Genomic DNA, 16,315 nt, shown 5'->3' on the forward strand with positions numbered 1-16,315 from the left:
GATGTTTTCCAAAAGTTTAGGCAATGTAAAATCTTACCATCAGTACCTGATTCTGTTGCTGAAACTGGAACAGACAGTTCTAATACAACAGATCTATGGACCTTAACACAAAGGAACTTACAAACAGCATACCAAAAGTAAACTATTTCATAGTTTGTACTTTGCAATCTGTCTGTGACCCTGTTATGCACTTATGTAGCTACTTAATGCAAAGTTTCAGACTGAATGTATTCCAAATTTACTGTACTGCCTTCAAAATAGTTTACACTTATAAAATTCTATTTATTTGGCTTACACAGGATATGAAAGAAAAACAACATGTTACTCCTTTTGACTTTTCATTTTAACTTGTCATACAAAGCAAACCCCAAAGCCACAGATAAAAATGATGCTTTAAGCATATCCAACAAAACAGAATAAAATCAACGAAACGTTAGCCACAAAATTTTGCTCTTGTATTTGTAGTATGGATTTTAATTATGAAAGCTTCAGAAAAAGCTTGCATTTCGGTAGTATAAGTTACACAGAGCCTTTTAAATACACACTGGATGTTTGCAAACTCACCGTGGTAATGCTCCCTTTCCTTTGTTCTGGAAGAAATGGGCATGCTTTGATTTGTATCTCTTTAACAGCAGCTGTCATGTTGTACCTTTCAGGGCTTTTTTTAATGAAGACCTCACACTGTGCTGTAGCCACCAACGCAGGAGCATCACTTCTGGTTAAATCAGCCACAAAGACAATCTCTGGATTTTTAACAACGATGTTCATTTCCATTGTAGATACAGGTTGCACAGATGCTTCAAAAATACCAAGTATATTAGATTATCAAAATATTAAGTTTTCATTATTTGCATCTCTCTTCTAACTTACAGTGAATTTTCACAGATTTAGTGGTAAGATCTGTAGATCCCCGTAACTGACATATTTCTAGGCTCTTCATTGGAGGCACAAAACCATTAACGATCTAATTACTTTCATTACAAAAGATTCCACAAAGCCTCCCTTTCAAAACAAAAGTGTAATAGTATCAGCACTGTTACTATCTCTGACATTACTAGGTGTATCAGCTTCTATCAACACCCATGTCAGCCAACTATGTTAAAGAGTATTACAAAAAGCTGGACACATTTTCCGCTCTCTGCAGCAGCAAACCCACATTCTTCCACAGGACAATAATGCAGCATTTCCTGATGCTTGATGTAGCCACTTGCTGTAACAATATACTGTCACATAAGACTTCCTAATTTGGTTTAGATTTTGATCATCGTCAACAAATAATCACAGCAGGCCTGGCTGAGGTTGACACAACTAAGATATCTGGGGCACAGAAAAACAAAACAAATAAAAACAAGAACTTGCTTTGCAAACCTGATGAGAACTACCTGAGGCCTGGAAGCATAAACAGTTCATTTCCTGCCCTGAGGAAAGTGATTTTTGAGGTACAGGGTCCTGCACTAGGAGGACCAAAATGGGACTCAAGCTAAAAGTCTGCTTCCAGATGTAGGGAGAAATGCACATCAGTGGACAGGTGAAATGACAACATTTCTAGGCAGCAGTATCTGGTAGGCTGCTTTCATGTATAAGCATAATCTAATATGCTTCATCATTTTCAGAAGGATGAAAATGACACTGACCATCTTAGCTATAAACTTTGCTGAGACTGCAAAGAGCAAAACAAACCAGGAGAATGAGAGCTGTAACTGCCTTTTCCTACTTTATTTTATTTTAGAGACATATTTTTAGGTATTTCCTTTGTCTGGTAAGAAAGGGTCCATTTGGAAATATAAACAAAAGGCCAAAGAAAGAAACATCAAACACTAAGCAAAGGAAATAGCATAAAAGAAATAGTGTGACCACACCAAAATTAAGCAGATACTTAAATACAGATTTTAAACTATTTCCAGTATATACCTTGATCCTTTAAAGGCAATGACTGCCTGAGATTTCTCTGTGCAGCAGCACTTTCTGCATTAGCCTTTAGGAAAATATCTGCAACAGTAGTTAGAAACTCCATGCTTGCACAAAGATATATCTCTTGAACGATCACATCAAGTATAGTGCCATCTCTACCCTGTTTGTAGCTTATATCCACCATAACTTTCTTTTCAAATCCATGTTTCATTTCCACCATTCTGAAAGACAATTAAGGTGACAATAAAAAACCAGCCACAAACGCTGAAAAACACTCAAGATTCTCTTTCCAGCTGCAATACATTAACAGGAGTTAATTTTAAAAGTAACATCAACAATTTTAAAACATGAACATAAATGTCATATAACTTTAAAACTAACTGGACTCCCATACACTGATAACTAAATAATTTTAACAAGTCAAACCAGTGTAATTCCTCATTTACATATCTAAAGTACTATACCGAAGTTTGTTACTATTCATGAAAAATAACCTTAGTCTTGCTGAGCAGTTCATTAAAGGTGAAAGTGAAATTTTTTCTATGTGTATTTATTAATTTCACAAAGTTATTTCAAATTTTGTTTCTAACATCTATATTGGTCACTCACAAAGAATATATGGAACAAAAGACACTTTGTCTTTATATGGAGCAAGACACTTTAAGTCTACAGTAACTTATCCTTTCAGAACCCCCTACACTAAAACAATTGCAGCTTTAACAGAATACTAATAAAATGGAAACATTTGGAACTCTCTGTCAAACTCCAATAAACAGCAATTTATGTTGAATTACAGACCTTGGTGTGGCCTTCTGGACTGACTGTCTTTTATCATCCAATGTACAGTTTGCCAGCTTGACTGAAGCATTCATTGAGCCATCTGATAACATTTTCACAGCAGCTGACATCAGAACCAATTTAAACTCTGCAAGCTTCAAAAGGTCATCTCTCTGATCCAAACTGTTAACCTGTTTAAATCAAATGTTTGCAGATTTGGTTGCAGGTAGTGAAAATAATATACAGATGTGTTACACAGTTTTATTCTGATATGATTTCCCATAATAATATATAAAATAGAGCCATTGCTCATTCAAAAGGCCATAGTAATCAATAACATAGAGGAAAATGCTCAAATAAAGCAAAGCTTTACCCTTCCAGCTCGCTAAAGCAAGTTTACATTAGTGAGACACAAGGTTTACCAGAAAGTTTGTTTGTATGTAAACACACACAGTACAAGCAAAGATGCCAAGTAAGACATTAAATTTTGTCTCTTATGACTACGCAGTGTTCAGCCAGACACAGGAAAATTGATTAAACCTAAAATAATACACCACAAGTTTGCAATAAAATTTTACCAAATTTTTAAATAGAAATTCGCTGACAACTTTTCTTAGTTTAAACCAAGATGAATATAAATGTATTCCTACCATAAGTATGAATTTAAAATCTCCTCCCCAATTTTATTTATCTGTGTGTGTCTGTGCTCACATGCGAATGTGTAACTAAAGAATGGTTTGCATTCCTTGCATTTTCTCCTTCCTGGACTGTATTTTAAACTAAGATAAATTTTCATTAACTTTTTAGTCGTATCAGAGGATGCCAAGTATTATGTGCTACCACTGGTTATTCTCTTTCCTGTAGTATCTGCCAAGTGATTCAGCTAAAATAGCTGTTTATCATTACCATCCTATTTGCTACTAATGCTAGCAAACACTTTCTCTGCTAATAAATTAAACTATTCTTGTTCAGAATTTCCAGGACTCTAGGCAACCTTAAATATGTGTCTCTCTTTGAAACAGAAATTATACTTACCTGTTTTGAATTTGGACTATACAGCACTAAAGTCAGAGAGTCAAATCTGAAGTCCAGTTTTAGGGTTGTTTTGATTTTCATAGGTGAATGCATTTCCACCACTGCTGATGTCACAACAGTTACACCTTCCAGAAATCAGAAAAATGGTTAAAGAAAATTACCTGACGGAAAATAAGGAAAAAAAACCAAACCAAACTGTCCTCATTTATGGCCATAAAGACACATATGTAAATCCATCCACACTTAGGATGCTTATCATGCTTTCTATCAGCACTTTTGGCAAAAATCACACAATGTCTGAGAATATAAAACACTTCACTTACACATTCTACAGTGATTTTTACCATCTTTCAGACAAAAATGAACAACCTTCCTTCATGTTATACGGTAATGTGTGTAAGAATGTTGCAAAGAATACAAATTCACTTTCATCCTCATTTGTTCATTTGCCATGTTTTGCTGCTTTTCACATTTACAGAAGAACCCAACAAAATAAGCCTTTTTATAACTTTACTAGCCTTTATTTTTAATGTGTGCTGAACAGTCTATGGGTAATAACACCTACTGAATAGGAACAACTTTTAGGGATGCCATCATTATGACAAGACAAACAGATCTAAATCTGAGCAGATATGCAACCAGCATGAGTCACATGGCACCTTTCCAAAGTTGAGACTTTACCAAATTCAGCTGACAAACTTATAAGTGCTGCCCCACATTACATCCAGGAGAATAAGACAATCCTTGCATTAAAACATGTCAAGCTCCAAAACTCACTACAATGGCCCATTTATTGCCATGGTATGGCAACGAATGGGCCATGATGGTCAGTCCTATTCATTGCCATTACTGTTGGATGTAGGTCAAACCACAACGCCAAGATAACAGACACATCAGCAATCAACCAGCCTCGTCAGTCAGTGAGGCACAAGGCAAGAGCAGCAACAGCGGTGGCAGCCACACTTAAGTTACAGGGCAAAACACCCCAAGGAGCCTGTCAGGGGATTCCCAGAGTCAGGGAAGCCCAAGACAGAGCAGAGAGATCCAGCAAGGCTGTTATTGCTGAGCAGTACTTACACAGAGCCAAGGCCTTTTCTGTTTTTGGTACTGCCACACTGGCAGAAAAGTTAGGGGTGCATGGGATGTTGGGAGGAGACACGGCTGGGACAGGTGACCCAAACTGACCAAAGGGATATTCCATACCATAGGACATGCTCAATATGTAAAGTGGGGGGAAGAAGAAGGAAGAGGAAGATGTTCAGAGTGAAGACATTTGCCTTCCAAAGTCACTGTTACACGTGATGGTCCCTGCTCTCCTGGAGATGGCTGAACACCTCGGGTCCAGGGGAAGCAGTGAATTAATTAACTTCTTGTTTTGCTTTGCTTGGGTGTATGACTTTTGTTTTCCCTTTTACATCGTCTTTATCTGAACACGCAAGTTTTCTAGCTTTTACCCTTCTGATTCTCTCCTCAATCCCTCTGGTGGGGGGGTGAACAAGTGGTTGTGCGATGTTTGGTTGCTGGCTAGGGTTAAACCACAACTGCATGACATGTAGGAGGACAAAGCTACCCTCCTAGCTCTTGAGGTGAGCTTACCTAGTGGTTTTTACCTACTCAACTATAACAATGGTCTCCATACAGTTGAAAGCCACTGCTAGGAGTGTGGCAACTTAGATGGAGTTCCCTCAGCTGTTTTCAGCTCTGGGCCCCTCACTCCAAGGAAGATATTGAGGTGCTGAAGCAAGTCCAGCAAAGGGCAACAAAGCTGGTGACAGGTCTGGAGCACAAGTCCTCTGAGGACCAGGTGACAGAGCTGGATTTGTTTAGCCTGGAGAAAAGGAGACTCAGGAGTGACTTTATCACTCTCTCCAACTACTTGAAAGGAATGTGTAGCACAATGGGGATCAGTTTCTTCTTCCAGGCAATTAGCAATAGGATAAGACGACACATCATCAAGCTGTACCAGGGGAGGTTCAGGTTTGATGTCAGGAAGAAATCTTCACTGAAAGTGTAGTCAGGCATTAGAATGGACTGTCCAGGGAGGTGGTGTAATCACCGTCCCTCGAAGTGTTCAAAAAATAGACAGACATGGCACTTAATGCTATGGTCTAGTTGACATGGTGGTGTTCAGTGAAAGGTTGAACTCTATGATCTTGGAGGCCTTTTCCAACCTTCATGATTTTATGATACAGTTCAACACAACTGAATTTGGCACCCTTTTATAAATGCAATTCAAACAGAAATAAATTAACAATAATACCCAAAAATGGTACATATAATTTCGGACAGTATTACCTGCAGAGTGCTGTGAAGTGCTATGCATATCACTACAATGACTAGTCGAATCTTTCGGTTCTGGTAAAGATGGTGATGCACCAGAGTGTCCACCTGTATTTTCATTTAGTGTCCTCAGTATTGTGGTAATATCCTCCTGACTGAGAATAAGCTTTAAAAAAAATTGTAATTAAAATCAGAACAACTCAGGTCATGAAAGTTTCAGTAACTAAAATCTAAGCTTACAAATTAACAAATTAATCTTATCTGACTCTTTGCTGAGGAGACTAAAGACCAAGTAAAATGTTTCTCAAATTCCCAACGCAACCCCTTACAGTAAGTCAGTAGCACATAACTTTGTTTTCATCCATAAACTTTCTTTATGAAGTTACAATTTAGAAGCTGGAATATTAAAAGACATTCATATGAAGTTTGACCTACAGTTGCCCAAAACTGTTACCTGCATTTAGTCACAAGGTACTCTGCAGTCAGAGTTACAAGTTCCATTACAAAACGTGGCTAACTGGTTTCCTTTCTGACAAGCTTTCTACTTTTTTATGTTAAATTTAAATAAGAATGTGCACTAACGTGTAGTCAGACTTGCCATGGGTATGAATCCAGCAGGTAAGCATGCTGCTACTGAATAGATCAATAAACCCCAAATTTTCCCAATCCTTCTTTGAAAGATACTGACAGGGAAATGGAAGGCTTTAAAAGTACAATCATTTCTAACTAGTAACAGTAATTAATTGTATAGTCTGCCTGTAGTATCACAGAGGATATAGAGAGCTTAGATTAGAACAGAAAGTTATTCAATTCCTTTTCCTCTGTGACACATCAAAATTCACCCCACCTGTATGTCTTTAAATCAAACAATACCCTAACTAATGAACACGGACTTTTGGAGACAGGGAGACAGAAAACAGAATCCATTTTCCACAAGTATTTTAACAGTTCCTTTCACAAACAGGGGCTTACATTCATAGGCTTGAGCCTGCCAGATATTTCAATATCAGGAACTTCACTATACCATGCAGCAGCTAAATTTCGTTCCACAGCTACTTCCAGATTGACTGGCTGCAGCAACTGTATTTCAGTTTGCAATGAGCCCTGTTCATAGCATGACCTGTGAACAGAAACAAAATACTCCCAGCTTTATGTACTTCGCTTACACATTCTAACAAACACACTTCTGCCTTTCCCTCATCGTTTCTAAACTGTACTATAAAAATGTCTTCATACTACTCCTAGTAGCTCAAGTTAAAGCCTTAGTCCATCAGCTACATATCTTTCCTTGGCATGAAGGAGACACCAGGCACATACCAGGCATACAACACACAAATGTTTGCAAGTTCGGACTTCTTACCTGCTCTCCAGTGGAGAGCAATTCCTTCTTTCTTCAGTACTCTTCAACTGTGTTTGAAAAGCCCTTTCTTTTCCCTCTCCTCCTACCACTTCCCTGAACCAAGGACCATTTTCAAGCAGTTCTTTACAGCTGAGTCAGCATCTTTCCTGATATGCATATTTTGAAAATCCCAAAGTAGCCATTTACAACTGGGTATAAGCTGCCCCAAAATAATGAATGATGCGTAAGTCTATGCTACAGCACAACTTTCCCTAAACAAACATTTGCTACTATTTAAGAATGTGTAGATTGCTATTTCTCCCAACCCATACACTTGGACAGCTTTTCAAAAATATGCGTTTGCTGATGTATTTCAAGATAATGGTGTATCCATCAACCACCAACCATTAACTAATTAATTAACCACTCCTCAAAGCTCTCCAACTGAAGAATCCCAAAAGGATTTAATCAATTTTAAAAATCTTGACACTACATTACCTGTACAACTTTAGTTCGCTCAATTTCACCGTCATAGAGTCAACGACAGGTGGGAGATTATACCGTGTTTTTGTTTTAGCAATAAAGAATTTGTTCTTCACAGTGATTAGACCAAGATCAGCCACCAGGACGTTCGCAGACATTGCTGACTGTGGAACTATCACAACAGGAGCTTTAATATTGATATCTAGTGCCAAACGGGAACTGCGTTCCGCTAGCTCCTTCACACCTGTAGCTGCTTTCTCTGCTGCTTGAACGGTCGCCTCAGTAAGAGCTTCCTTGGCAGCTTGGAAGTTATTGATGAAAGCCTAGGAAAAGAATATAGATCTTGGGAACTAGTTATTAAAAACCACTTCAAAACCACTAAGAGTCATAGTTATTTAAACAGCAAACTGTCCTAAGATACTGTTTTTGTTACACACTTTCTCCAAACTCTTTAATACATCTTCCCTCAAATGTGATAAAGTGTGTGCATATATAAATAAATTCCTGTATTTTATATTTGCAAAATCAGATGGTAAGAGCAAAGTCCTTTTAACATCACTTGTATGAATTACCTTTTATTTACTCACATGGAGAGTAAATGATTGATTTACTTAGCAGAATTTATGGAAAAGGCATTAACTTCCATAGTTTCTTACTTATATTTCAGTTATAAATAATGGATGGAATGCATATTTAAAAGATGCCGATAAGTCATCCGAAGAATAACATTACTATGAATAACAGCAAACATTACTGCATAGTGATCTGCTCCACAATAAGAAACATACCTAGAACAAGAGTAAAGAGCCCAACCACCAACCCCAGTGATGTTTTTACAATAGCATGGATGAGCCCTTGCTCAAACAGGCACCACTCTGGGTGGAATGCTTTATCCTTTCTTGCTCTAACCATGTTATCTGAATGCTAAGAAACAGTATCTGGAAAATTTAACTTACCAAAACAGATGAAACAAACTTGTTGACAAAAACTACTTGAATACACCCAACAGTTAAGTAAATACGATTGTCAACAACTTCCATGTTTGTGTATGCAACACCATCTGTAGCATTCACGTAAGATACCATTCTGAAGTTGAAGACTTCTTTTCCTGTGATGTAAAGAGCCTTAAGGAGAAAAGAAAAAGAATATCTCTACTGTAAAAAGTTGCATGCTGCATAAACTTTATTCTAAAGAAAAATGTAGTACCTCATTGGAAGTAAAAATGTCTTCGAAGTATATCTCAAAAATAAATAAAAAAAAATTAAATAAAAAAAATCCATCAAAATAGCTGAAAATATTCAGTTGGAATCTCAGCTTGAATAATTCTGTTCATTAAAGTCAACAGAATAAGAGGCGCAATGAGCAGCTGGGCATCACAGTTGCACCAATTAGTGTCAGCCAAACAGTTACTGGTTGTGGGAGCAAAATCTGTCTATAGAGAACACTGCTTCCAACAAACACATAAAACATTATTGAAAAAAAAACATCACAGTGGAGAGTCCACAAAGTATATAAAATTTAACATCTAAATTCCATTCAAAAAAAATCAATGATAAATGCAAATGGATACCTTTTTATATAATGCTGCCTCATCAGAATCCACAATGATGATATTCTTCAATTTTGCAGTCACTTCATTTGCTGCTTTCTTCATGGTCACTTGGCTATCCAGACCTCAAAAAACGGACACACAGAATCTATAGGCTGTTCTGGTTAAAATGTTTTGTGTCTTTGTGATAAAAGTTTTGCTCCTACCTTCAATGTGAATTTCAGCTATTCTGTGTTTTTTCTCTCTCATAAAGATACGCAAACATGATAAATCCGCACAGATATTGAGGTCGATAACATCTTCATACTTTGATTTTTTTGATGCTATGGAAAATACAAAATAATAAAAGTTACAGTTCTTCAAGGAAGAGATGCAGTATTTTAGCATCCCTTTGAACTGCACAGCAAGCAAGAGATTGATGTTCCACAATATGAGGTAATAAAATAGTTGTAAGGCCACCAAAAGTATTAATTCCTACCAGGGAAAAAAACAAAACAAAAATGACAATAGTTTATGGGTTTTCCATTTACATCTGCTCAGGGCCTCAAATACGCAGCAAAGGTATGTCTTGACCTGTATGTCAGAAAACTGCAGATGGGTAAATAAATATATCCTTAGCAAAATCTCCCATATCAAAAGTCATTGACAGATTACAAAAAAGGCAAACACATTTGTTTTCTTCCTTGCTTAAGTAAGTGTAGAGAGAGGAGTGAAAAGAGGAAAAAAAATAATAAAGAAACTTACTTAATTTCTTAAGAACATCCTTCTTCTCCTCTGTTTTTTCATGGACTGGCTCTTCTGCAACTTTAGTTTCTTGTTTGGGTAGAAGATTATTAAGATAGTTCATTGAATTCAGCAGAGCTTCAGTATGCAAATGAACATCTAGAGATGAAAAGTTCACCTAAAAGAACAATTTTTGTTTATCCAATATGCTTCTCTTCCCACACCGAGAAAATTATGCAAAAAATGAAAAAAGATATTGTACCTTTATTTTCTGTAGAACATTCTGATAAACAGTTTTCAGTTCTGGTCCATTAATATCAGCCTATTCCACCAAAAGTGCACATAAAACAAACAAGTAAATCAAGGAAAAGTTCGCAAATTTCACCAGAGAGAATTCATTTTCAGAATCACTACAGCTTAAGATGCACAAGTTACTCTGATTAAAGAGCAGACAGACAGACTTTGTATGTGACATTCAAGATGTTAAAGGCATAAATTAGGAAAAACCTTCAACAATTGCTGCATATTACTGTACTGTTTAAGAGAGGCTTAACAATTCAAAAGCCAAGTCTGCCCTTTTCTCACCTTTATGTACTCCAGAGTGAGAAGATCATCTTCTACATTATCCAATGTAGTAATTATGTAAACTGGCTTGTTATTGTCATCTTTAAAAAACACAAAAGAATTGAAAAAAATACTATTTTTAGAAGAAAACACAAACCACAACTTTATTAACCTATAGACTACAAAGCAGGCTTCTAGGTGTCATTACTGTTTAATCATAAAAACTCTTCTGCACACCCAAAATAGTCAGATGTCTCTCTAAAACCATCAGCACCAGAATACATTTACTAGAGCACTACTAAGAGAATGAGCTCCTGAGGTTCCTCCCCATCCTCACCATTTTAATTAGGAAGCAAATCTTCCTTGGCTGACAAAAGCCCTCCAGACTTTTTGAAGACAAATTCACAGTGTTATTTTTAAGTAATTTTTTCACCAGACTATAAATACTTACCCATGTACTCTGGACACAGCAGACAAACTTCACGAAGGAAAGCATTTGCAGTCATGTCAAATGTTCTTAATTTAAGTTCAGTGCCCAAGCCTACAATATCCAGCTGCAGCACAGGTGTCTCAGTATTACCAGTAAGACGGCATAATTTAATTAAGACCTAAAAAACAAAACACACACCCCAAAACAGTAGGGGATTATCCTCTTAGTGCTTATATAGGACAAAATATTTACATACATTTTACTGGTTAATGTGTGTATGTGGATTGAACATTTAATTTTATACAGCAAATGCCCTGGAAAAAATAAACAGTTCAACAAGCAAAATGACTCACTACTGTTTGCTGCTATTTTAATAAAAACCTCAAATATGCACACATGTAATATCAAAGTAACAGCTACATAAACTAAATTATTTTTAAAACCAGTTCTGTACAGCATTCAGTAATGTTCAACCCAGTCAAAATTAGATTTTCAATCACCATAAAGTGTTTACTGCTTTGACTGGAATGTCTTTGAACTCTGTAGGTAAGAGTTAAATAACCAAGCTGAATGTCAGGCAAGGGGATTTACTACTTTTTCACCCATGCACAACAACAATGTTGTTAAAGAAATACCTATCTGAGCTGCTGTATCTGACTTTCACAACCAAAAAAAAGCAAAGATATGTACTCTTCCTTTCCTTGTGAGGCTGCCTACAAAAAGGAAAATCAAAACCAAACCCAGGAAGGGTTTTTTAACTATGAAGCCAACAGTGAGGCGATTTCCAATAGGTCCCCAATTGTATTTCTTTCTTAGTGACTGTAAGACAGTTGCCAATTAGAGAATAATGTAAAATACAGCACCTATCTTTAGGCTAGCATCTCAAACAAGGTCTTGTTATCACACAAATAACAGACCATTTCAACTTTATTTGCAGCAGAAGTATAGCATAGACTATGCTGCATGCTAGCTGTGATGCACTAAAGCTGCTTTGTCAGCCCTCCTCGAAAACAGAATTTGTAAAGTTAACTAAATTTGCATGATTCATTTGTAAAACAAATGTAAAGTAAAATACAGTGAGCAGCAGCAATAACACTGTCATAGACACGATGGTCAAATGATAAAGGCAACTACAGTGTTAGGCTGCCACCTCTTTTACTAGACCTGATACAGTCAAAAGTGTCTTGCATTTGAGTAAATACTCTCGAAAACAGAATTTGTAAAGTTAACTAAATTTGCATGATTCATTTGTAAAACAAATGTAAAGTAAAATACAGTGAGCAGCAGCAATAACACTGTCATAGACACGATGGTCAAATGATAAAGGCAACTACAGTGTTAGGCTGCCACCTCTTTTACTAGACCTGATACAGTCAAAAGTGTCTTGCATTTGAGTAAATACTCTACTCAACAGAGAAAACTCTTCACACTGAAGATACTACAGACTTAGGCGTGAGGCCAAAAGGAAAAAAACTGAAGCACAAAACTACAGTTTGTTACAAGATGAAACATTAATGAAATTTTCTAGTGGCCACAGCAGTAGCTGGAAAGAAATGTTAAAACCTACATTTTAGGCTAAAACAAATACAGACTGTGATTTTTGAGTGATAGGTAAAGGAAATTCAGTGATAAAATGAGTTGGGAACTAAAGTGGATAAATCAAAGCATTTCAGTGATGACAAGGATGCAGAAGCACAACTGTGACTTGGCAAAAATCTCTGTAGAACAGTTTCAGAAAAAAAGGGAGAATGAATACTTCTGCAGACAAGAACACAACAAACAGGGAAAATTACAGTCCAGATGTGCCTCAGAGAAATTAAAACATAAGTAAGTTTACCTCAGCTACTTCAAACCTTAGCTGGAATTCTGTCATATTTTTCAAAGATTCTTGTTTACGTAGTTTTTTTCGCCTTGTACTGCAAGCTCGCTTTAGGGCACCAGATGGGGCTTCAAAAAATGGCACATCTTCCACAGGACTGCTCAGTGCATCATAAAATTCTTCTTCTGATTCTAAGGATTAATTCACAACAACATTACACATACAGTTTAGACAGCCAATATTTTACAGTACTGTGACCTAGAACTTTTATATCTAAATCTGTGAAAGTTCAATGTACAAGTATTTATATGATAATTAGCAACCAATAAAGTATGTTTCTATAATTATCTCCACTCCTGCCTCCACAACTTTACACTACACCTACAGCCCCCTCTATCATGCCATCATAAATTAGTTCTCATCAGCATTCTCCCACTGCTGGCTGTATGAAAAACAGCACAGACTGGTGCTCATCTTGCCATTGGTGTGTACAAACAGCTTAACTCTTCTGCTGGTCTGACTGCTGCTGAATGTACAGAAGCTTTTGCCTCAGCATCAGGGACACTACTTTGGATCGCTACCCGCTACAGGTCTCCCTATCAAGCTTTTAATCCACCTGACATTATCACGGAATATAACCAAGACAAACACTCTCTTGTAAGGCTCCACCAAAAAACCTTAACACTGAAGTGTAAAGTAACTGTGGAAAAAGTATCCTTCACCTGACAAAACTCAACAAATTACATGAAGAGGTATTTTCTAAGGCTTAGAAGCACCCCTGAGTTTGAAGGGTGAAGAAAAATAACATGAATCATTTAAAAATATTGCATAGCTCTATGTATAGTATAGATTAAAAAAAACCCAATCTTGATTCAAGCTAAATCTAGCTATTACTTCCTCAAATTACTTGTTGCCAGCATTCACGCTAATTTTTAAGAACTGAGAGACACTTTACCTTTGGACACTCAAAGGAACTCATACCAGAAACAGATGAAGATGCACAGATACAGGTTTCTACATTAATATACGTATTTCTATACATATTGCATTCACACTGAATTTAAAGCTATAAATAAATCAATCTAGCTAAGTGGCAGAGAAATCCTTCACCAGAAGAAATTAATTATAGCCATCATCAGAGGACTAAGTACATACTGAGGCAAAGAATGCCATGTACACTACTTCAGATGCTCTGAATAGAGATCTGCAGCAACACAGGCCATGAAAAAAAATAAACCTAGCATACCAGACATTTTATTACTTTACCTTCAGAAAGGGAATGGCAAACCCAAGCATATGGAATTTTACTTGAGAAAATGCCATTTGTACAGCATGAATTATAATAATCTGCACAGAATATAACACTATTCAACCCTCAAGAACTTGACACAAAGCCACAAATGGTCACTTACAGTAAGAGTGACAAAATCAATGAACTTAAGAACTTCTTGACTTGACCTGTTTCTTAAGTGAGACTTTAAAGCACACTGTATTACCTGACTCAGCAAATGAATGAAGATCCAAAACAGGAAGCACCCCTTGTGATAAATGTGGTGCTGAAAGCACAGGGGATATTGCAGCCTGAAACAGAAGATACAATAAAAGGTTTTGCTTCAATTCATTGGTTATGCTATTGTATGTACACATGCTGCATGAAAATTTTACAGCATAGGAAAACTGCTCTTACTTTGAGTGCAAACCACTACAGTTAGACGTGTTACTAAACGGAAAAGCATGGGGAGAAATGAGGGCTACAACAGGTAGAAGCAGCAGGTACTACACATTCATCTAGTTACAGAGAGTACACATCAGGGAACACAGCAAAGCAGTTCAAACACCCAACTTCACATATCAAAAGATAGAAACAGCACATCGTATGAAAAATCAGGAAAGACAAAACCCAATCCCTCAAAGGACTAGAGTATGGCAACTTTAGAGAACACAAAAAGAATCAATGGTTCTTTATAAATATCACACAATACTAGTGCCAGGTAGGGGGAAAAAAGAAAAAAAAGAGCTAGACAAAACATTAGAGCAGACAAAATCGTTTCTCAGTTTAATAGAGTCATAAAACATTTAGGTTGGAAAAGACCCTCCAGATCACTAAGTCCAACTGTAAACCTAGCACTGCCAGGGACATGGTGTACTGGCAGACTTACGTCCCACATCTACACATCTTTTAAATAGCTCCAGGGATGGTGACTCAACCAAATCCCTAGGCAGCCTGTTTCAATGTCTGGCCACCCTTTTGGTGAAGAAACTTTTCCTAATATCCTACCCAAATCTCTGGCACAACCTGAGGCCATTTACTCTTGTCCTGACTCTTTTTAATTGGGAGAAAAGACTAACACCTACCTCAGCCTTTCTTGGAGGGACCCATAACTGAACACAGAATTCAAGATGTGGACTCACCAGTGCCAAGTACAGGGGGACAACCACTGCCCTAGTCATGCAGGCCACACTATCTCTGATATGTGCCAGGATGCCATTATCCTTCCCGGCCAGCTGGGCAAACTGGTGACTCATGTTCAGTCGCTGTCAACCAGCACCCCCAGGTCCTTTTCTGATGAGCAGCTTTCTGGCCACTGTGCCCCAAGTCTGTTGCACTGCACAGGGATGCTGCAAACCAAAGGCAGGACCCAGGACTTGGCCTGCTTGAATCTCACTTCTTCACATGTCTGGAAAAACAAATGCTTCTAGAGAACTGAGGAGAGACCTCAGTCTACAGCTTCCTCAGGAGGGGAAAGAGAGAGGCGGGCACTGATCTCTTTTCTCTGGTCACCAGTGACAGGATCTGAGGAAATGGCATGAGGCTGTGCCAGGGGAGGTTTGGGTTAGATATTAGGAAAGCATTTTTCACCCAGAGGGTACTTGGGCACTGAAACAGCTCCCCAAGCAAGTGGTCACAGCACCAAGACTGGCAGAGTTCAAGAAGCGTTTGGACAATGCTCTCAAGCACATAGTGGGATTCTTGGGGTGTTCCTACACAGGGCCAGCATTTTGACTTAAGACGATCCATGTGGGTCTCTTTCACCTCAGGATACTGTATGCTTCTACAAGTCTTCAGGTGTGAGATGCAGTTATGCACAACCCAAAGAAGCAACTGCAAATATGTGAAATGCCACCGGAGTCCACAAAAGAACAGGAATCCTCCACAGTTTCATACATGATAAGAGTTAAATTCTATTAGTAAAGGTAACCAGATGAATCAATCGATTCACCATTAAGTCTCACAAAGTGGTGCCAGTGATCTGAGTTTATAAAGATTTCTCATCTGCAAGATCCACATGCATATGTAGTACACCCGTGCCTTGCACAGACTACCAAAGTAAGATGTATGTTGTCTGTACCTCCTTTCTTCCTGAGTGCCTTTGGCTCTGGGCTGCAGACTTGACAGTAGCTCTT

At 37.6% G+C, this 16,315-nt stretch overlaps 1 protein-coding gene across 1 annotated transcript in view; it reads right to left on the reverse strand.

The window, feature by feature from the left end:
* Positions 1 to 519: 519 nt before the first annotated feature.
* Positions 520 to 16,315, reverse strand: part of LOC103799754 (vacuolar protein sorting-associated protein 13A-like) — a gene marked incomplete at its 5' end in the record, with an annotated part of 44,639 nt that continues 28,843 nt past the window's right edge. The window contains 16 exons of the mRNA XM_009072102.1: positions 520 to 797; positions 1,912 to 2,132; positions 2,710 to 2,879; positions 3,724 to 3,848; positions 6,019 to 6,169; positions 6,976 to 7,123; positions 7,841 to 8,148; positions 8,782 to 8,949; positions 9,396 to 9,499; positions 9,581 to 9,697; positions 10,119 to 10,275; positions 10,360 to 10,419; positions 10,683 to 10,762; positions 11,113 to 11,269; positions 12,929 to 13,101; positions 14,407 to 14,491. Of these exons, the coding sequence (XP_009070350.1) occupies positions 520 to 797; positions 1,912 to 2,132; positions 2,710 to 2,879; positions 3,724 to 3,848; positions 6,019 to 6,169; positions 6,976 to 7,123; positions 7,841 to 8,148; positions 8,782 to 8,949; positions 9,396 to 9,499; positions 9,581 to 9,697; positions 10,119 to 10,275; positions 10,360 to 10,419; positions 10,683 to 10,762; positions 11,113 to 11,269; positions 12,929 to 13,101; positions 14,407 to 14,491 (2,502 nt within the window). The remainder of the gene's footprint in view (positions 798 to 1,911; positions 2,133 to 2,709; positions 2,880 to 3,723; positions 3,849 to 6,018; positions 6,170 to 6,975; positions 7,124 to 7,840; positions 8,149 to 8,781; positions 8,950 to 9,395; positions 9,500 to 9,580; positions 9,698 to 10,118; positions 10,276 to 10,359; positions 10,420 to 10,682; positions 10,763 to 11,112; positions 11,270 to 12,928; positions 13,102 to 14,406; positions 14,492 to 16,315) is intronic.

The sequence above is a fragment of the Acanthisitta chloris genome, unplaced genomic scaffold (assembly GCF_000695815.1).
Source record: "Acanthisitta chloris isolate BGI_N310 unplaced genomic scaffold, ASM69581v1 scaffold5633, whole genome shotgun sequence".
Classification (NCBI taxonomy): Eukaryota; Metazoa; Chordata; class Aves; order Passeriformes; family Acanthisittidae; genus Acanthisitta; species Acanthisitta chloris.